Below are 23,448 nucleotides of genomic sequence, written 5' to 3'. Positions count from 1 at the left end.
TCTTTACACTTTCTATTGCTGTTGTTTATTCCTTCATTAAACAAATATTGCCATATCAGTCTGTATTCCGTGATAGGGATAGAATAAACCAGATTCATAAAGTCCCTGTTCTGTAGCTTACAGCCTACAATTATAACTAACTAGCCTATTTATTTTGCAGGAACAAGGACAATTAGAGAGGCTCACAGCTTTACTTTAACCACAATATTCCTTTTCATAATCCAAGTCTATTATGAATAAGTGGGGTAAAGTGGAAGAAGCTTTTTAATTACAAAATTTTAAATCTATTATTCCTTTTCTCGCTTTTATATAAGACTAGAGGCCCGGTGCACTGATTCGTGCACTGGTGGGGTCCCTTGGCCTGCCCTGCGCCCTCTTGCAATCCAGGACCTCTTGGGGGATGTTGAATAGCTGGTTTCAGCCCAATCCCTGCAGGCCCAATCCAGATGGGTGTGTGTGTGTGTGTGTGTGTGTGTGTGTGTTGGGGGGTGGGGGTGGGGGGAGAGCCCGATCCTGTGTGTTGAGCATCTGAACCCTGGTGGTCAGTGTGCGTCATAGCGACCGTTCAACCATTCCACTGGCCTTTCGGTCGCTTAGGCTTTTATATATATAGATTAGTCATCCCTTAAGATCCTTGATTTCTAAGGTCAATTCAATGTTCCCCATATTTTCTTATATTCTTTATGGTTTCATTTTTTAGCCAATATATTTTGTTGTTGGCAACTTTATTCATCACTTAGAATGAGCAAAACAGTGCAATAAGCCCTGAAGAATATGAAAATGAATAGAGGTGATTTATGTCCTCAAGGAGCCTTCCAAAATAGGGAGGATAAAACTTACCAATAACCATAATAAGGTCAATAATTAGTAAGTGTTTCCGTGAAACACAGAGTTGTTCACAGGAGAAAGGGGTCATCTCTAGACAGGGGTATCTCATAAGGTCAAGAATGACTTCAAGGCTTTGGGACTGAAAAACAGAAAGAATGAATTGTCTTCATCTGAGAAGCCATAGTTGGGAACAAGATGTTGAGGAAGACCTGGAGTTCAGTTTAAGGCATGTTAGGTCTGAGATGTCAAAGAGGCAGTTGGATGCACCAGTCTGGAGTGTGGAAGAGTGGATGGGGCGGAGGACATGAATTTAAGAGTCATGTGCTTATGAAAGTCTTTAAAGCCACGAGACTAGAAGAGATCACCAGGGGAGTGATCAAAGTTTAGTTCCTTAACTTCTTTCACCCCCATTTCCCTCCATTACAATGAGTTTCACTTCGTCTTCTAGTGTATTACCTTTGCCATTCACACCCACAGTTACTGTCTTTCATACCTTTCATCCAATCTGTCAGTAAATCACATTGGCTCTGCTTTAAAAAGATAGCCAGAATCTGACCACTTCTCACCAGCTCTTCCACTATCATCTTAGTCTCAGTCATCATCATCTTTCACTTGATTACTCAATTAGTCTAACTGGTCTCCCTGCTTCTACTTTTGCACCTTATCATCTAGTCTCAACACAGCAGACAACAGAATCCTTTTGACATGTAAGTCACAGCATGTCACTCTTCAGCATAAAATCCTGCTATGGCTCCCAAATCACTCAGAATTAAGGCCAAGTCCCTAACATAACCTCCCAAAGCCCTTTTGGCCTAATTTCCTATTTTTCACTTCCTTGCTCACTAGGCTCTAGCACACTGGCCTCCTTGCTATTCCCTGAAGTTGGCAGTCCTGCTTCCACATTACAGCCTTTACACTGTCTGACCACTCTTCCCAGGATGTCTGCACAGCTAACCCCTTTACCTCCACCAAGACTTCACTCAAATGTCACCTTGTCAATGAGACCTACCCTGATTGTTCTATTTAAGTTTGCAAGCTCTTACCCATAATTCTGATAAATCCTGATCCCCATTCATCTGCTCTTTCTTTTTCCCATATCACTTATCACCTTTATTATTTTACACAGCTGATTTATTATGCTGTTTACTGTCTCTGTCCTTGAGAGCAGGGATCTTTGAATGTATTCCAAGGTTGCAGAACAGTATTTGAATATAGCAGGAACCCAGAAGGTATATGCTTAATGAATAAATGAGTGATTCTGTCCACTTTAGCCCAGTTAATGGAAAGGCAGTAGTGCTATTAACCATTCATATGAGACGAGAGAGAAAGACCAAGTTCTTTGTTTGTCTGCCTTGTTTTTGTGTGATGCTGGTGAATCTGACCACTTCTCACCAACTCTTCCACTATCATCTTAGTCTCAGTCATCATCATCTTTCACTTGATGGGAGGAGAAGAAGAGGGAGTTACAAAGGAAGGGATAAAAGGAGGAAACAAGTTTTACTTTAGATATATTGAGTTTGATTTGCTAATATAATCATGAAAAAATCTCTTGCAGGCAAATCGAAAGAGAGAGCTAGAGTTTAGGAGAAAGATCTGGACTAGAGATGCTGAAATGTAGGGTTGGAATTATCAGTGGAGATGGTGCGAGATAAAGATGTCCTGTGAGTGGATAAAATCATCCCAGGGAGCCTGCGGGACAAGAGGAGAAGGTAGCAAAGGTAAAAAACTCAAAGAGTATCTATATGTAAAGGGCCAGAGAAGAAGAGAACTCAGAGAAGGTAGAAAATGAAAACAAAAGTCATGGAAGGTCAGTAAGCTGATGGTGTCAAATGTGGCAGAATGAGTAAGTGGTTTAAGGACAGAAAGAGGCCTCTGGTTTTGACAACAGGAGATGACTAGTTGAAAAAGGACTTTCAGAAGCGTGCTGCGGAGAGAAGCCAATCTGTAAGGGACTGGGAGGAAGCAAGCAGTAAGAATTAGAGGCGGGTTATTCTTCCGAGAAGTTTGGCAATGAAAAGAAGGAGCAATGAGATAGAAGTGCTGGGGGAAATAAGATAAAAGGCGGTGCTGCTTTTAGCTCTTAGGGAATGGAGAAAGGGGAGGCCACCACAATAATATGCCTGTGGGACAAAAGGAAAGGAGTAAGTGGTAGAGACATTAACAATACAAGAGTCATAAAACTTTACAAAGCTAAACCTTATTCATTTAGCTGTCATCACTTCCTACCCCACTCCCCAAATATTTCGAGGTGAGGCAACAACACAGAGAGATCAAGACAATGTCAAGGTTGAGTCCTTGGCAGCAACCTGTGAGGAGTGAAGGTGGGGGGAAAACAGAATCACGAGATGGAAGGGTAGCTTAGGAAGTATGGGACAGAATAAGTAAAGATATGGAGATAATCTAAGGAAGGGGATTGTAAGGTAGCTTTGAGTTTTCTTAGTAAAGTACTCACGTAAATGTGAGAAGATCCTGAAACAAGTAAAAGAGATTTAGCACAAAATAGCTTCAAAGGACTATTGAAGGAAAATCTGACTGTAGTAAAAGGTTTCTTTTTTTTTTAAAAAATATATCTTTATTGATTTCAGAAAGGAAGGGAGAGGGAAAGAGAGATAGAAACATCAATGATGAGAGAGAATCATTGATTGGCTGCCTCCTGCACATCCCCCACTGGGGATAAAGCCCGCAACCCAGGCATGTGCCCTTGGCTGGAATCGAACCTGGGACCCTTCAGTCCGCAGACCGACGCTCTATCCACTGAGCCAAACCAGCTAGGGCAAAAGTAGGTTTCTTAACCCTATGTTCTCCTTATACCTTCTATAATATGGATTCTTTGATATGTTTTTAAGGACCTTGCACTATTACTCAACTCTCTCTTTTTCTCTCTCTTAAAAACATCTTCTGGCAGAGATGGGAACATCACTAGTATGAATATGCTATTTCTGCTCCATAGTAGTTCCTCTCCTAAAATGAGAAGATACCAAATATGATCACCATCAAGCTGCTTATTTTGAAATGCACACATTTCATTCTAAAACACATAATGAAAGGGAATTCTTTTTAGTGCAAAATTCAGGAAACATCACATCTGCAGCAAAACAGCATAAAATTCTGCACACTCTAAGTGAAGCGTCCATTTCCTACAGATCCTTTAATAAAATAAATAGGCAAAGCTTCCTTTATTAGAGGGGGTAATGTTTTCTCCAGAGGAAAGGCAGAGTCTAATTTCAGCCATGTGATGAGAGAGAGTAACACTCAAAGCCAACATATTCCAGATACTTGTTCCTTTCTTCCTCTTTTTTTTTTTCCCTCAAGAGGCACACACAAGACAAGTTACAATGCTCTCATTTTTTCTGTGCTGAACACATACTGTCTTTAAGGGTGTGATACCCTTAATCTGAAGGACCAATATGATTACATCTAAATGTGGCTCCAAAACAGCTTTTTAATTGTGACCTAGTTAAAAGCTCAGGCTTTGGAGTGTCATAGATGTGGTTCAAATCGTGTTTCCATCAGCTGAGTTATCTTAGACAACTTACTCTACCCACCTGAGATTCTGTAGAATACCTAAAGAAGTGGGAATAATAATAGTACCAACCTTACAAGATTGCTGTGAGGTTTAAACAAGATAATGCTTCTAAAGTGCCTGGTAATGCGGAAGTATTCAATGAGTGTTTGCTTTCATTTGACGATTAACTACTCCCCAAACCTGACCAGAGCTATATTTTCCTTTCCCTAACCCTTTAGACATCTGTTTTCCAATTTCTACTGGTTGAAATCTTTAAAAGACCTGTCCAAATGTGCCCTCCTGCATGAAACCTTATAACATGCCCTTGTCTAGAAATAATCTCTTTCTCCTCTGAACAATCTTTGTGCTCACTTAAACAGCACTTACTAATTATTGACCTCTACTATGATTATCGGTAAGTTTTACCCTATTTTGGAAGGCCCCTTGAGAACATAAATCACCTCTATTCATTGTTATATTCTTCAGGTCTTACCACAATGCTTTGTACATTCTAAATGATGAATAACATCATAAGCAATAAAACTCATAGCCCACCTGGTATGGCTCAGTGGTTGAGTATCGACCCAGGAACTAAGAGGTCATCAGATCAATTCCTGGTCAGGGCACATGCCCGTGTTGCAGGCTTGATCCCCAGTAGGGGGCGTGTAGGAGACAGCCAATAGATCTCTCATCAATGTTTCTATCTCTCTCCCTCTCCCTTCCTGTCTCTCTAAAATCAATAAAAACACATTTAAAAAAATAAAACTCATAGAGTAAAAAATAAAACCATAAAAAATCTGGGAAAAGAAGGGAAGATCAATGAATTGATCTTAAGAGAATACCAATTTGAATAAAAGCAAGAGAAAGAGTAAAAAGTTTATTTCTTAAAAATTAAACATCTATTTCAAAAACAAAGTATTACAAGTAGAAATAAAAGGTAAACTAGAAAAAAATTCAGCCCATATAACAAACCACTTCAACATTTAATAGGTGATCCCTACATGTAAGTCTTTATAAACAACAAAAATAGTAAAACGAGAGAGATTTTTTTTAAATGACTAACTTAGGTTACAAAATATCATCTCAATTTTCTATAATGTGAATGTAAGAGAGAAGACTATATATAAAAAAATAAAAAGACTTAATGGCTTTAGATGTTGGTGTGTTTCTGAGAGTGACATTATAGGTAGGATGGCATTAAAGTCATTTATGTTCTTATTGGCTTTCTGTTATAACTAAAATTGAAACCTACTGCAATAGAACTGACCCTCACAACACTGAAGGCAAACCAATGACCTAATATCCCTAGTGGCCTTTTGTTCTCTAGGAAGATACTTATGTAACACTATAGGAAGTATGAATTACCTATGTTGAGAGATGTCTACACTAAGTATACCTGAAAGCCAGAAATAACTACCATAGTTCCAAAGTGGATAATGAGGATGGTAAGCTTAATTAGATAAATTACCAGTTTTGTCTCCGTGTAGAAGAAATTTCTCATGAAACAGGGTACAAGTACCCTGCTTCTGAGAGACAAGGCTACTCCCAAAGGAAGCATAGAAAGGGGTGAAGTCACTGGTAGGGCTTTCATGCTCCACAAGCAGAAACTGGCTCATGTGAAAATTGGCAGAAAAGTCCTGTCTGACTGGAGAAATGAAAGATTTCTCAGGCTTGAACATGGCTGGTGGCATTATAAATCAGTATGTTACTTGGCAATGTATAGCAAGAGTCACATAAACTTTCAAACCCTTTGGCAGAGTTATTTCACTTCTAGGAATCCACCATAAAGATCACTACTAGTACTACTATTACTAAATTACAGTTCAATCACAGGATTTAGCCTTTAAAAAAAGAAATATTCAGAAACAAAAAATTGTGCTTATATCAGAAAGAAAATAGAAAAAACCATCTTCAGAAACAACAAACCCTAAAAATACAATTACTATAATGCAGTGGTTCTCAACCTTCTGGCCCTTTAAATACAGTTCCTCATGTGACCCAACCATAAAATTATTTTTGTTGCTACTTCATAACTGTAATGTTGCTACTGTTATGAATCGTAATGTAAATATCTGATATGCAGGATGGTCTTAGGCGACCCCTGTGAAAGGTCGTTCGACTGCCAAAGAGGTCGCAACCCACAGGTTGAGAACCGCTGTTATAATGTGAGACCACAAATTTTTTTATATTAATAAAATCAGAACATGTGCTGAAAGATTCAGAGCATGACAAGGATGTCCACTCTCACCATTCCTATTCAACACAGTACTGATGGTGGTGACCATTGCAATAGGCAGGAAAAAGAAATAAAAAGCCTGATGATTAAAAATAAAAAGAAGTAAAGATTTTATCTACTTGCTGACAACGTAATTGCTTATATAGGAAAACTTAAAGAATCTACAAACATCTACTAGAACTAGTAAATGAATTTAGCAAGGACGCAGGATACAAAGTTACTATAAAGATTGTCTTTTTACTATTAGCAGCAAAATTTAAAAATTCCATTTACAATAGTGTTGAAAAATATAAATACATTTAATAAATTATATGCAAGACCTGCAACTGGAAACTAAAAAACATGTGGAGAGAAATGAAAGACCTAAATAAATAGAAAGACATAATAAACTTGGGGTAAAAAGACTTAATATTAGGATGATATCAACTATCCCTAAATTCACCTATAGACTCAATGAATCATAATCATAATCCCACCAGATTTTTTTTGTTTTGTTTTTTAATGAACATTGACAATCTCATTCTAAAATTTATAGTAAAACACAAATAACCTAGAATATTCGGAGTAATATTTAACAAGAACAAAGTTAATGTAAAGGGCCCCCTGCCAGGGAAGACACAAGGCATGCTTCTTAAAATATTGTCAGCTGAACCCAAGGTGACTGGCAGAGCCGAGCCTTGGTTACACATCTAACCAAAATGGCCATGTGTTCTCAGCATTGACTCTTATCTTTGCAGCCCAGGTGCTGGGGAGTGGGTTTTTGAGATGTAGATCCAGCCAAGCACCAGAAATGAATAGGACTCTCCTCCCTCTGACTGGCCCCGCCCTGTGGGAGGGGCCCTGAGCTGCTCGTCCTGCCCACCAGATGGCCCCACCCAGAACTGATGTAACTTCCTGGTATTTGGGTATAAATTAAACATGTGATTCCGGTGCTGGGTCCCCTGTCTGTTCCTCCATCAGAGGGCAGAAGCCCACCCAGACCCAGCTTTTTCTATTTCTGTGTCTTGTCTCTTTCATTTCTTTCTCAATCCCAAGCGCCTCTACTCAAAGAACCGGTTCGCTCTCTTTCGGCACTGGTCTCGGGAAGAGAGAACGTACCCCCATAAGTTAAATGACTTATACTATCTGACTTGAAAAACTTACCTTAAAATTACAGTAATCAAGATAGTGTGTTATTGAGAAACAGATCAATGAAACAGAACGGAGAGCCAGAAACAGGCCCACCCACTCAAGACAGTCATTTGATTTTCAACAAAGTCACCAAAGCAATGGGTAAGGCAAGTTTTGTTGTTGCTGTTTTTCAACGATGGTGCTGGAATAACAATGTTCATAATGAAGAAAGAAAATGAGCCTTGACCCCTACTTCAAGCAGACACAAAATGTAATTTCAGATGATCTAAATGTAAAAGCTAAAACCATCAAGCTTTTAGAGGAAAATACTAAATACATTCATGACCTGAGGTAGACTTAGAAAGCAGTAACAACTATTTAAAAATTGCTAAATAAAACATCATCAAAATTAAAACAAAACTTCTGCTCATAAAAAGATACCAACAAGAAAATAAAAAGGTAAGCCCGAAACTAGGACAAAATGTGAAGCACACATTCGACTGACTCCAAAAATATTTTTAAAACTCCCACAACTCAATAATACAAAGACGCCCTGACCGGTTTGGCTCAGTGGATAGAGCGTCGGCCTGCAGACTCAGGGGTCCAGGGTTCGATTCCGGTCAAGGGCATGTGCCTCGGTTGCGGGCGCATCCCCATTGGGGGATGTGCAGGAGGCGGCTGATCGATGTTTCTCTCTCATTGATGTTTCTGGCTCTCTGTCCCTCTCCCTTCCTTTCTGTAAAAAAATCAATAAAATATATATTAAAAATAATAATAATAATACAAAGAAAAACAACTCAATTGGAAAATGGCTAAATGATATGAACAGATAGTTCACAAAGGAAGATATACAAATGGCTAACAAGTACATGAGAAAGTGTTCAATGTCATCTGAGAATTGCAAATCAAACCCACCAAGAAATACTACTACACACACACTAGGATGGCTAAAATTAAAAAGACTAACATCAAGTGATGGCCAAACTACCAAGTAACCAGAACTCTAAGAATTACTGGTGGGAGTATGAAATGGTACAACTACATTGCAGTAAAGTCTGGAAGTTAAAGAAAACGAAACATTCATCTACCTTATGACCCGGAAAATCCTGTCCTAAGTATTTTCCCAGATAAATGGAAACAAATGTCAATAACAACAGTGGAAGTGGGCAAATTTCCTTTAATAAGGGGAATAAACTGTGGCAGATTCATGGTATTGTTTATAAGAAGTTCTAGAAGAGGCAAACTAATCGCTGGCAGAGAAAAGTCAGAACATGTGGTTAGCTCTTACAGGCTGGGGTAGAGATTGTCTGGGAAGAGGTACAAGGGAACCTTCTAGGACAATGGCAATTTTTTAAAATCTTGATAGTGGTTTGGGTTACACAGATACAACTATTTATTTGCTAAAACTCAGCTAATGTCCACTTGCAATTTAACTGTGTGAATTTTACCTCAAACACACACACACACATGCACAAACACTGCTAAGAATGATAGAATTCTAGTTAATAATATGCATGCTGAAGCATTAGTTAAAGTATATTGATATCTGAAACTTTCTCTTAAAATAAAGAAAAGAATAAGATGGACTGATGGACAAATAGATGGATAGATAAGTAGAAAAACAGGCATGATAAACTATAAAATCTAGGTGTGGGTATATAGGAATTCTTTGTAAAAAAATGTTTAACTTTTGTGTATGTTTAAAATTCATAATAAAATGATGGGAGAAAAACAAGTACCACTGTTTTGATGTTTGATAAAATATTATTTTTTACTGCTTTTGTTCTATTTTCTAAGTTCTCTACAATGTGTTATATAGCCTATAATTTTAAACATTTTTTTAAAGAAAGCAAACCAATTACATTTATCAAACATCAGTTATGTCAAAATAAGTTTAAAAATCTCACTTTGGAGTCAACCAAAGTTAAAATATTCACTATTTTTAAGCCCACGGTCACTTTACTCACTAAAAACAAACTATTGTTACGTAGCAAGTCACTGTTTCTGAACTAAAATTTGTTGAACTAATCGAATGTGATAGTAAAAGTTTTTTCTTTTAAAGCCTTACCCCACTCCCCACCCCCATATCATCCTGTGTTAATGTATGCTCTTTAAAAGTACATCATTTCTTAGAGGCTATAATAACCAAGCTGGGCAATATTTCTTAAGAAATCTGAGTGTTGGCTGTTTACTTTCAAAAGGGCTTTATCTTTAGATAAGCATGAGCTTTAAGCCAGGTGCTAGTCATTTGTGTCTTGTTAATTTCCAAAACAAACAGAGAGAGTGCCATGCAATTTCCATTACACACACTTCCCCATTAGTACCAGGGTTTATTGGCTTGACACTGCTCCAGGAATAATGGTTTCATTCCTCACTGAAATAAAATAATGTGCCACATAACTCAGCAATGCGGAACTTCTGAAAAATGTTGTCATGTTAAACATGGTCATATATTTAAAGTCCCCATTATACCAAAACAAAGGCCATTTGCTGTAGAGAACTTATACTGGGCATGGAGAATTCTCACATGGGCCTCAGACTTACCTCATGGCTATGTTATATGACTCCGGATGAATACAAGTTTGGTCCAAAGGATCTGGCTTCAGTACAACATTCGCTGCGGTTTTGCTCTTCTTCTTGCCCGGCTTCTCACTTGTGACCTCAACACCTGCTAGAGATGTCACGGCAACTCTCTGACTTGAGCCTGCAGATTCAGTGTGCTGACTACTGTAAGCATTTGAAACAAGGGGTGGGGGACACGGTGAGGGTTGGGTAGAAAAGAAAAGAAGCTCTCATTAAAAATGTGCTTATTTCTCTGCCATACACAAACAGCAACCAGATTCTGACCATTCACTTCACAGAAATTACCACTTATTTGTTTAAACACTGTCAAAAGGATTTTCTGTTACTTAAAGCCAAAAACATTCTTAACTAATTCAGCCTGTATAACTGGCATTCTAGAAGAGAAAAGACAATGGAGAGAAATAAATAAGAAGGAGGGAAAGGAGAAGGAAAAGATGATTTTCGAGAGCAGAGGAAAAATACAAATTCTCAAATTAAAAGAACCTACTGAGTACAAAATAGGATAAATTGAAAAAAGACTCATATTTGACACAGTGTAGAGAAGCTTTAGAATATGATTTTATAAATCAAAAGAGAAAAATAAAACAGATTTCTTCAATAGGAACTAGAATCTGACCGGTATCAAATTTCTCACTGACAAACAGCAGAAGCCAGAACACAATGGTGCAATATCTTAAGTTTTAAGAGAAAATAATTTTGAATCTAGAATCATATACCCAGCCAAACTAGCATTTATTTAAAATCATTTTCAGACATCTAAGAAATAAAGTGTAACCCACATAATATTTCCTCTCTGAAAAGAATTCCAGCAAAATTCCATAAAAAAAATGTTAATGTGGGCTACAAGAAACAATAAGAACAAAAACCATAGAAACTTACTAAGTTAGATAATTTCTCATGAGTAACATACAAAAGGACAGTCTGAAACTAAAATCCCAGGTCATCTCACCCCAGGATGTAGAGGAAAAGTAGAAGGTTGGGAAAGACCCTAAGGTTCTGGTTTTCTTCAGAAGGACAGAGACACCAGAGGTCAGTCCAAATTAACTTCAAATACAATCCCCAGAAGAATAAAATATATTCAACATGAAATCACTAAGGGGAGATAAAAAATGAGGTGGAAAACAAGGAGAAAACTTGTTAAGTGGGAAATCCGATGAACAGCATAAAAGGAAAAGAATAAGAAAAAGCATGATGAAGAGAAAATAGAGGATGGAAAATTAAGTCCAAACAAAACAATAAATACAATACATTGATTACATTAATAAATGATTGAGCAAAACCATCAAATATATTTGTTTACATGAGTTACAGAAATCAATTGCCAGTAAAATTTGAAAGTATATTAAGCATGTTCCAAAAGGCAAATATAGCAACATAGATAGCAAACAAAATAGATTTCCAAGCAAAAAATATTCAATGAGATAGAAAATTCCATTCTGAATAAAGGTATAACCTATCAGGAAGATACAACAGCCCGACCAACGTAGCTCAGTGGTTGAGCGTCGATCTATGAACCAGGAGATCACATGTCCGGGTTGCGGGATCAATCCCCAGTTTGGGGCGTGCAGGCGGCAGCCAATCAATGATTCTCTCTCATCTTTGATGTTTCTATCTCTCCCTCTCCCTTCCTCTCTGAAATCAATAAAAAAATATATATTTTTTAAAAAGATACAACAGTCATGAATCTCCAGGTACTTCATAATTAGTTGAAAAAATGGAAAGTTTTAAAACAAATGTTCACCAACCGGACACTGATTAAACTACAGCCCATCCATAAATTAAATACTATGCAGACATTATTAAAAAATGATATAAATCTATAAGTAATATTTGGAAAGAGATCCAAGATATATTACTGAAACAAATAAAGCAAGTTTCAAGTAGTTGTATAGAATGATCTCTTCTATATGCATTTTAAAATAACACATATATAAGCTGATATAAAATTTTATTTTTAGAAAGCATTATAAGAAACTATTTTAAAATAAGAGATTGCCCTTTACATTTTCTTCTATTTTTACTGTATGAATTTTCTAACCAAGTGTTCAAAAAACATAAACTAAGAAACATGTGATTATTTTATCCTCTTTTTGTTTTTTTCCCATTTCTGGCTTCTAGGTTTTGTGGTCTACTTAGAAAGAACTTCCACCACTCCAATGTTCTGCATAATTTACGCATGTTTGCTTCTGGTACGTTTACAGTTTCATTTTTTCCATTTAAGTCTAGGATCCAACTGGAATTTATCTGGATATAGGGTATGAGGTGGAACGACTTTCCCCCACACATACCAAATTCCTGCCAGTTGCTATAAAACCATTTATTTGATAATTAATCATTTTACCCACTATTTGAAACATCACCTTTATTATAAACTAAATTCCATGTGTATGTTGTGGATTTCAGACTCTATTCTGGTCTATGTATTTCTACAACAAAAACAAATTGTTTAGTTAGTACAGATTTACATTGTATTGTACTATCCACTGGGGCTGGTTTTCCCTTAGTCTTTTCCAAAATAAAGATTATTTGTCCATATTACTTTTGTTATAATTTTGCCAAAGAAAAAATAAATAAATGAACCAGGTGGTCCCAAGGTAGAAAATACATAAAAGCTATTATTTCATAAATAATGCTAAGAAGTTTACCCAATTTCTTTGCTTTTATGTTAACAGAATTAGAAAGCAAAAATTAGCTCTTTATCAACAGAACAGATAATTAATGCTTTGGTCAGTTTTCAGAGATAGAGGGAATGAGGAAGTCTGACCATGCTCAGACAACCGCTGCCAATATGAACTGGCCATTGTGAAGTCCTCTTTGTCACTTCACCTTGTACCAGTCCTTCCCACTTAGGAAGCTCCAGTCACACTGGCCTGAGTTTCCTGAATACACCAACACTGGGCCTGCCTTGTGTACATACTATTTACTTTTCCTTGAATGGCTGGCTCCTGGCTTCTTAATTTCTTGCTTTTTAAATTTTTTTGTTGTTAATTCTCAAAGGAGGATATTTTTCCATTGCTTTTCAAAGACAGTGGGAGAGAGAGAGAGAGAGAGAGAAAGAGAGAGAGAGAGAGAGAGAGAGAGAGAGAAGCATTGATGTGAGAGAGAGACATCAACTGGTTGCCTCCCGCATGTGACCCCAACCGGGAGCAGAGAGCCAACCAAGGTATGTGCCCTTGACCAGTAATCAAACCAAGAAAGACCCTTTCATGTACAGGCTGATGCTCTAACCATTGAATACACCAGCCAGGACATGGCTCCTTAATTTTATTCAAAATTTGGCTCATATAACTTTTCAATGAATAACTCATATAAAGCAGTTGTACTGCTTCCCAAGATAATGTTGTACCTCTCTAATTTTTATAACACTTACTATAGCTGATATAGTTTTTCTAGTTTATTTATTGTCTGTCTCACATATTAAAATTTAACTCCATAAAAACAGGGAATTTGTTTATTTTTTCACTGCTGTATTCCCAGTGCCTAGCAAACATTAGACAGTCAACATATCTTGAGTGAAGAAATAAACAGACACTTATAATTCATGCCAGTGAGTAGGATGGGTAACAGTAAGGAAGAAGGTTGATAAAAAAAATCAAAAGTGTACACGTTAGCCCGGCTGGCGTGGCTCAGTGGTTGAGCGTCGACCTATGAACCAGGAGGTCACAGGTTTAATTCCCAGTCAGGGCACATGTCTGGGTTGTGGGCTTGATCCCCCATGTGGGGCGTGCAGGAGGCGACCAATCAATGATTCTCTCTCATCATTGATATTTCTCTCTCTCTCCCTTCCTCTCTGATATCAATAATATATATATATATATATTTTTAAAGTGTACACATTAATAATCACCTGCACAATTTTCGAATATAATCCTGGTTAATTCTGATGAAGCCAGCACACTGCTGAAAAGATTTTGGCCCCAGTCCTTTCACTTTCTTCAGCTGTTCTCGGTTGATGAAGGGCCCATTTTTCTCTCGCCATTCAATAATACTTTTGGCTCGGTTGGCATTGAGTCCTGCAATATGCCTAGAAAAATAAACAAAATGAGAAATAATAGTTCCAAGAGTACTGAAGGAAAAGCTCTCATCTAAAAAGACAATGATATAAAACATTTGTATCATTAAAAAATTGCAATTGATTACATATTGTCATATGTCTCTAAGTTTAATTAATAAAAAAAGGGAATTAAACTGAAAGACAGAGGAAAAAAAGAGTTGTCCAAGAGGAGGGAAGATGAACAGAATGCAAAACAATGACAAAACTAGTAGAACCATAAAGATGCTGGTACACTGGTTAACACCCGTGCAAGAAAGAGGACTGTTCCCCGCAGTATTTCTACAGTATTCACATTCCTTATCTTTCTGAATCAAGTTGCAATTTTGCCTCTTCCTGTTTAGCCTACAAGATGAGGTAACAGAAGTTATAATAGCTACACTTGCATTTACTACACTATTTTTTTCAGCCTGTTCTCATTTATGTAAAAGACTTGAACTATAGAAAGGTGCTTATCCATGAATATCATGGTTATTATGAAAACTATATAATTAGATAGTTTGCTTCATGTTAATTAAAAGATTATTATTCAAGAGAATCTTAATTCTATTACAGAATTCCATATGTGGAATTATAAATGCTTATAGCTATGGCAGAAAGGCAACACCTCAAAATGGAAGGGGTATCTTCTGCTCTATCCGTTTCAAAGGAAAAGGGTCCAGATCTTTTCCAGAGTCCAGCATTTTGTGCTGCATCAGAAGACTTGTGTAACAAATGCAAACTATGAAAAACGCAGCTCTTCCATAACCCCAGGAAAAAAAAGACAAAGTATATAAGATGTGATTATAGTGCCATGAAGATTTGATATGTTACTTGTGGAATCAAGGTAAAAATATGGTAACCATAGCTTGAACCCTCAGAATTTATCCTTTGGTTCCTGCCAACTTTGACAGATGTATGCAAGAGACGAAACTAGTGAAAAATATCTACTCTGGTGTGGTGAGAAACAGGTCCTTTCCATGTTAACCTTATTTAAATTCTATTAGCAAAACTATTGCGCTCAATGGCAACCATATGCTCTTCGCTTTAGACTTGCAGTATTAAAATGATAATGGGAACTGTCACAATTCTTTTCTTAAATGATGTCTTCCCTTCTGACTGATTACCTAAAGCAATGTATGAACACACAGATTTTCTATACTTGACAACTTTACACATGTGTCCCCTTGGTCTAACTGGATAGCCAGTTAAACTCAAGATTCTGTGATCTTCGTCCACAGATTTCTTGTCTCACCTTAACAAAACTTCTGAACAGATGTTAATATCGACTCCCACAAAGCTGACACATTCTTCTACAACACTGTCCAGTGTTGCCTTGAGTAAAGTCTGGGATACATCGTGCTGAAAAGACAAAATTCAAGTATCAGTTGAAAATAAAATACATGAAATTCTTGGACTGTTCTATTACTTTGCCTGTACAGCTGGCTAACACACAGCATAGTAAATTTCATTTCTTTTAAACACACTGTTAGCAGAGGTAATTAAGCTGAACTTAAGGAATCTGTGTTTTCTTTCTCTCTAAATTACTCATACACTTCCCTCAAATATAACAGCACCAGCATTTATCCCTTTCCCAAAATTCTGCTAAGAGCAGTGGCTCTCAAACGTTAGCATGCCATCAAAATCACCTGCAGGGGGCTTGTTACAACACAGGTTGCTGAGCCCCACATCCAGGGTTTTTGATTTAGTAGGTCTAGGGCAGCGGTTCTCAACCTGTGGGTCGCGACCCCTTTGGGGGTCGAACGACCCTTTCACAGGGGTCGCCTAAGACCATCAGAAAACACATATATAATTACATATTGTTTTTGTGATTAATCACTATGCTTTAATTATGTTCAGTTTGTAACAATGAAAATACATCCTGCATATCAGATATTTACATTATGATTCATAACAGTAGCAAAATTACAGTTATGAAGTAGCAATGAAAATAATGTTATGGTTGGGGGTCACCACAACATGAGGAACTGTATTAAAGGGTCGCGGCATTAGGAAGGTTGAGAACCACTGGTCTAGGGTGTAGCCTGAGAATTTGCATCCTAACAAGCTGGCTCCAGGAGCTTACTTCGCAACACACTATCATTCACTTTCTGCTTTGCAGTGTTATCTTCACTTGCATGTGTATTCCCTTAGTTCTTCTTATAACTATAATAGGAAGCAGTACTCTAATACTAAGAGTTTGACAGTAATTCAAACTCTCATGTTTCAACAAATGGAAGATAATATTGCTTATAAGAAGCACCATTATTTTATGTACCGCTAAGAAAAAACTCTACTACTTAACAAAGATACAATGCTTTCCTATTCATTCCAATTTTTATTTTTTAAATATTAGAAGAGCTCTTTTAGACTTATTCAGAAAGTTTTATAACCATATATCATGCATAGATAAAAAAATATATAAACAATCTAAGCTGGTTAAGGTAATTCTAAAATTTCTTCACATTCAACTCTTCTGCAGCACGTCTTTACTCAGAGATGTCCAAGTTTTCCACACAATATTTTCCTTTATGTTATCAAGAGCCTTGATAATGTAGCATTTCTTAAAAGAAAAATATTCTATAGTATCTGGGATTTTCTTTCAAGCTTCAGGTGTTCATTCTATAAACTTTGATGATAGTCCCACCCTTGTAAAAAATTTTTAAAGATTTTTTTTGAGAGAGAAAAACATTATGAAGTTTCTTAAATGCTTTATTGTTAGATGGTTTATTGACTAAAAGTAAATTTCAAAAGTCACGTCTCCGTCTCCAGGATTAACAATCAAGTTCACAGAGAAAATACAGCACTATTTGTCGTAGGGCCCACGGCAACTGTCAGACACCACTAAAGGGAAGATGCATCCTGATTTCAAAGCTGTGAACGTGCAAGAAAATGTGCATCGCAGAAGCGATGAAGTGCAGTATTTGAAAGTGCATATTTGTTGACTAATTGAAGCCAGATTACTACAATGAATAGTTCATAACATACTTGCTGTTATTCATAATTCTAAAATTGAAGATCCTCCTATTGTTCCCAGATAAGAAACTGGGAGTTAGCATCCTTGTCTTTTTCCAGATATCTCAAGGAAACAAGGAGAGGCTTGACAACCTCAAACTCTCAGGAAGACAATATAGTAAACAGGGTGCCCAGGTATTGTGATTACATCATCACTTAGTAAGCGCAGAAGTTTTTGTTCTGAAGACTGAAGGGTGCAGGACTACTTTGTGTTGCAGAAATAACCTAGTTGGTAACTATCCAGGCCACAGCTAAAATACTTTATTTTAAAAAATCTAATAAGCAAACATAATTATGAAGAAGGTCATAAAGAAAAACCCAAGACCTCACTGAGAATCTGATCATTCTTGAGCTACAGCTTTTAAGAAGCTGGATGGTCTTTTCTTTATCTAAATAGATGAGAAACAGCAAAATGAAAAGGGGACTTAAAAACAAAAGTGAGGGCAAGGGACAATGTAAAGGCAAGGACAACGACAGCAACAAGAAAAACTATCCGAGGAAAGAGACAAAACTAAACAAACAGGAAAAACGAAGAGTAATGGCTGGGAGCCAATAGGATAAAGACAAACAATTCCACATACTTCAAAGCACACGACATGCTTGAGATTCCTAAATGAGGAGCAGTCCCTGTAGCAGACAATCTTGGGTGCCTATCTCACCTCTAGCCTCTAACCCCCTTTCTCCTTCCATACAGAAGCCTGATTGTGTTTCCCGCATCCACCCCACCTCTGTGAGGCCATGTGCTTTGGGAAAGCTGGCCCCATCTCCAGCAGATGATAATGACTGGTTAAAACCAGTGGTTTTCAAATTGAGGGTTGTGACCAATTAGTGGGTCATAAAGTTAATTTGGTGGCTTGCCACCAGCATAAAAAAAAAATCAGAAAGAAATAGAATAGACCACATAGAGCATGTTGTATATATCCTTAACATGGAAGGAACAGCACAATAAATAATGCAGTCTACTGAGGCTATCATCTGAGAGGAATACATACATGAACCAGGAACATGTGTTTTGTTCACTGATATCTCATTTGATTTTCTGGTAAATGATGGTTATTTTGATCCCTGATTGATGGAGAGGCTAAAGGGCACATTTCAGAGTTATGAAGCAAGGTATCAAAAATAAGTATGAGAAGTTTACCATCTTTTGTAAAATGCTGATTCTTTCAATCAAGTTTAGTTACAAACTTTCAGTATATTTTGTGGAATGTATTGAGCATAACATTTTTCAATTTCAATTATTAGAAATTGTAATATTATAACTGAGTTAATACAAGTTGTCCTTAAAGTAAATCAATTTAAACTTTGAAGGAAAAAAAAATGAAGTTAAGCTAAACTACCAGATTTGGAAGTGTCAATAATGACAGACAAAATTGAGGGGAAAATGTTGACTCCAATCAGCAACCTTTCACTTGACTTGAGCCACATTTAAAATAAGCATGACATTAAAAATGATTTTACAAATATACAAAGCAATAAAAATGAAAGACCCCAGACGTATTACTGATCATAATGTCCTTCTAGATGTCAATCTAAAACCTTCAAAATTAAGAACCAAATAAAAACACTTGGAACATCCATACCAGAATGACTAAAATGAAAAAAGATGAAGAATACCAAGTATTGGTAAGAATGTGAAGAAACTGGAATGCTCAAAATATCAACATGATAAATGAATTTTAGTCAGATTTGCAAGGCAGTTAAATGGAGGATTTATCTTGTATGGTAAAATACAACAACATAAAATCGAATCAGATATATTTGAAATGCATCATTATTCAATATAAATTACATTAGATAAACTGTAGAGAAATAAAAAATGAACAAATTCCCAGAAATTGTCAAAACCAACTCAAGAAGAAATAAGAAAATCTGAACAGACCTATAACAAGTAAAGAGGTTCATCAGTAATAAAAAATCTCCCAACCAAGAAAAGTATAGGATGAGAGACTCTCATTGATAAATTCTACCAAACATTTAAAGAAGAATTAACACTAATTCTTCTCAAACTCTTCCAGGAAATAAAAGGGCAGGCAACACTTCCTAACTCACTCTATGAGGCCAGTATAACCCTGATATCAAAGCCAGACAAAGATGCCAGAAACAGACACACACACACACACACACACACACACACACACACACACACACAAGACCAATATTCCTTATGAATATAGGTGCAAAAATCTTCAACAAAATACTAGTAAACCAAATCCAACATCATATTAAAAGGATTAAACACAATGACATACATATTATGCATTCGGTATATGTGAACTCAAGAACCAGATACACCCTTTTTTCCACTAAAAAAACAATCTCTCCTGGCATTTTTAAACTTTTAATTGTGCAATAACCTCAAATTTACAAAAAACAAACAAACAACACCTTAAAGAACAGTAAAAGTATTTCCTTATAGCCTCATTCAAATAAATACTTCAGTGTGTATTTCCAAATACCAAGCACATTGTCTTACATAACACTTAAAATCTGGTAAGTTATCATTGATACATTACCTAATGCATATCCTTTACTCCAGTTTCATCAACTGTCCCAATTCTATTATATAGCATTTCCTTCCCAGTCCAGAATTCATCCATGATCACACATAGCATTTACTTATCTTGTCCTTTTATACTCTGTGCTCGGCAGCTCTCAAGAGGTTTCCCAGTGATCCCCAACTCCTGGCACTCCTGCACTTGCGTAATCCTCCTGGCTCCTTGCACCTGGAATTCACTGACGATTCTTGTCTCTATCAATTATCACTAAGATTATTTTACATTCAAATGTCAAGTAGGGTGAAAAAGTAGTTTCAATCTTGACTCAATCACAATGTAAAAGAATAAGCTTAATAGTGTATTGTATGTGCTCAGTGTCCTCATGCGTTCTAGACTGGGACATTCGTGTGCAGCTTATACCTATACTTCCAATTAAATCTTTCCTAATTCTTGTAAAAACCTTGTATTTAAATATAAATAAAATAGTATTTAGTTTTACCACAGATAAAGAATAAGTATTTTCAGAAGTTTTGTTTGACTTATGTTTAATTGTATAAAGAGATATACACTTATACGGAAATATTTATGTGATACGTATAGCCATGGTATGAAATGTATTTTCTTTTTATTTTATTTTATTTATTTTCTTTATTGATTAAGGTATTACATGTGTCCTTATCTCCCCCCCTCCCCATTCATGCCCTCACCCCCCTGGTGTCTGTGTCCATTGGTTAGGCTTATATGCTTGCATACAAGTCCTTTGGTTGATCTCTCCCCCTTACCCCCATCCTCCCCTACCTTCCCTCTGAGGTTTGATGGTCTGATAGATGCTTTTCGGTCTCTGGATCTCTTTTTGTTCATCAGTTTATGTTGTTCATTTTATTCCATATATGAGTGACATCATGTGATATTTATCTTAATCTGACTGGCTTATTTCGCTTAGCATTATGCTCTCCAGTTCCATTCATGCTGTTGCAAATGGTGAAATTTCCTTCTTTTTTACTGCAGCGTAGTATTCCACTGTGTAGATGTACCACAGTCTTTTAATCCACTCATCTGCTGATGGGCACTTAGGTTGTTTCCAAATCTTAGCTATGGTGAATTGTGCTGCTATGAACCTAGGGGTCCATATATCCTTTCTGATTGCTGTTTCTAGTTTCTTGGGATATATTCCTACAAGTGGGATCACTGGGTCAAATGGGAGTTCCATTTTTAGTTTTTTGAGGAAACTCCATACTGTTCTCCACAGTGGCTGCATCAGTCTGCATTCCCACCAGCAGTGCACGAGGGTTCCTTTTTCTCCACATCCTCACCAGCACTTGTCATTTGTAAATTTGTTGATGATAGCCATTCTGACAGGTGTGAGATGGTACCACATTATCATTTTGATTTGCATCTCTTGGATGATTAGTGACTTTGAGCATGTTTTCATATGTCTCTTGGCCTTCCTTATGTCCTCTTTCGAAAAGTATCTATTTAGTTCTGTTGCCCATTTTTTGATTGGGTTGTTTATCTTCCTTTTGTTAAGTTGTATGAGTTCCCTGTAAATGTTGGAGATTAAACCCTTATTGGTAATAACATTGGCGAATATGTTCTCCCATGCTTTCTTGTTGTTTTGTTGATGGTTTCTTTTGCTGTACAGAAGCTTTTTATTTTGATGTAGTCCCATTTGTTTATTTTTTCTTTAGCTTCCATTGCCCTAGGAGCTGTAATGGTAAAGATATTGCTTCGGCATATGTCTGAGATTTTGCTGCCAGTGGATTCCTCTAATATTTTTATGGTTTCCCAGCTTATGCTTAAGTCCTTTATCCATTTTGAGTTTATTTTTGTGTATGGTGTAAGTTGGTGGTCTAGTTTCATTTTTTTTTTTTGCATGTATCTGTCCAATTTTCCCAACACCATTTATTGAAGAGACTGTCTTGACTCCATTGTATGTTCTTGCCTCCTTTGTCAAATATTAATTGAGCATAGTGGTTTGGGTCAATTTCTGGGTTCTCTATTCTATTCCATTGGTCTATATGTCTTTTCTTGTGCCAGTCCCAGGCAGTTTTGAGAACAATGGCTTTGTAATACAGCCTGATATCTGGTATTGAGATCCCTCCTACTTTGTTCTTCTTTCCCAGGATGGCTGCAGCTACTTGGGGTCTTTTTTTATTCCAGATAAATTTTTGGAGAGTTCGTTCTAGGTCTTTGAAGTATGCTGTTGGTATTTTAATGGGGAGCACATTGAATCTATAGATTGCTTTGGAAGTCAGCATTACCCTAATACCAAAACCAGATAAAGACAACACAATAAAAAAGAATTACAGGCCAATATCCCTCATGAACATAGATGCCAAAATCCTCAACAAAATTCTAGCAAATCGGATCCAGCACTACATCAGAAAGATCATACACAATGACCAAGTAGGATTTATCCTGGGGATGCAAGGATGGTACAATATCTGCAAATCAATAAACATGATACATCACATAAACAAATTAAGAGATAAAATCACAGTCATATCAATTGATGCAGAAAAAGCATTTGACAAAATCCAACATCCTTTCTTGATAAAAATGCTCAGCAAGGTGGGAATAGAAGGATCATACCTCAACATAATAAAAGCTTTATATGACAAACCTACAGCCAACATCATACTCAATGGGCAAAAACTAAAATCATTTTACCTAAGAAAGGAATGAGACAGGGATGCCCACTTTCACCACTCCTGCTTGACATAGTTCTGGAAGTGCTAGCCATAGCAATTAGACAAGAAGAAGAAATAAAAGGTATCCAAATTGGAAAAGACGTAAAACTGTCATTATTTGCAGATGACATGATACTGTACATAGAAAACCCTAAAGACTCCATCAAAAAATTATTAGACTTAATAAATGAATTTGGCAATGTAGCAGGATACAAAATTAATGCCAAGAAATGTATGGCATTTTTATACACCAATAGTGAACTTACAGAAAGAGAGATTAAAAAATAATCCCATTTACCATTGCACCAAAAACAATTAAGATACCTAGGAATAAACTTAATAAGGAGGTAAAAGACCTGTACTCGGAAAACTAAAGGACACTGAAAAAAGAGATAGAGGAAGACATAAACAGATGGAAGAACATACCGTGTTCATGGATTGGTAGAATCAACATCATTAACATGTCCATGCTACCCAAAGCAATCTATAGATTCAATGAAATGGATTTTCTTCCTACTGTGTGTCATGATCACAAATGATGAAAAATAATAATCTTAGCCAAGCATGGTGGTCCATTCCATTTATTCACGTGCGGCAAATGAAAGGTGTAAATCTGCTGGGGGCTTCAGAGGGACTTCACTGCTCGTAAATACAAACCTCTCTATGAAGAGCTGGTCTTTTCTTCTTTTCATTCAAGTATGACTCCTGGAACCAGGATAAGCACTCTACTCATGCTACTGGGACTAACTTGCAGACACAGCTGACTCTCTGAGGATGGCAGGTGGCACACATGGAAAGACTCTAGCTCTTCATGATACTCTTGAGATCCTGCATTAACCAGTTCTGGACTCACCCTTCCTCTGACCTTGTAATCTTTCTTATTACTTAACAAAGAGTAATAAATTTCTTATTGTTGAAGCCGCTTAGAGTTGGGATCTCTGGTGTTTTATCTA

The 23,448-nt window shown here is 36.7% G+C and overlaps 1 protein-coding gene across 3 annotated transcripts in view; it reads right to left on the bottom strand.

Moving 5' to 3' along the window:
* The window catches only part of SRBD1 (S1 RNA binding domain 1), a 155,510-nt gene that overhangs the window by 17,382 nt on the left and 114,680 nt on the right, over positions 1–23,448 (bottom strand). For 2 of the 3 annotated variants that reach the window (XM_014447612.2, XM_023747165.1), the window contains exons 17-19: positions 15,548–15,654; positions 14,110–14,286; positions 10,224–10,406 (exon numbers count right to left, since the gene is read on the bottom strand). In XM_014447612.2, coding sequence (XP_014303098.1) covers positions 10,224–10,406; positions 14,110–14,286; positions 15,548–15,654 — 467 coding nt within the window. The remainder of the gene's footprint in view (positions 1–10,223; positions 10,407–14,109; positions 14,287–15,547; positions 15,655–23,448) is intronic. The other variant, XM_006083397.3, reaches the window with a different exon arrangement.

Source organism: Myotis lucifugus, unplaced genomic scaffold (assembly GCF_000147115.1).
Source record: "Myotis lucifugus unplaced genomic scaffold, Myoluc2.0 scaffold_6, whole genome shotgun sequence".
Taxonomy (NCBI): domain Eukaryota; kingdom Metazoa; phylum Chordata; class Mammalia; order Chiroptera; family Vespertilionidae; genus Myotis; species Myotis lucifugus.
Note: the sequence above shows the minus strand (reverse complement) of the source record. Positions and strands in the feature narration are given on the sequence as shown.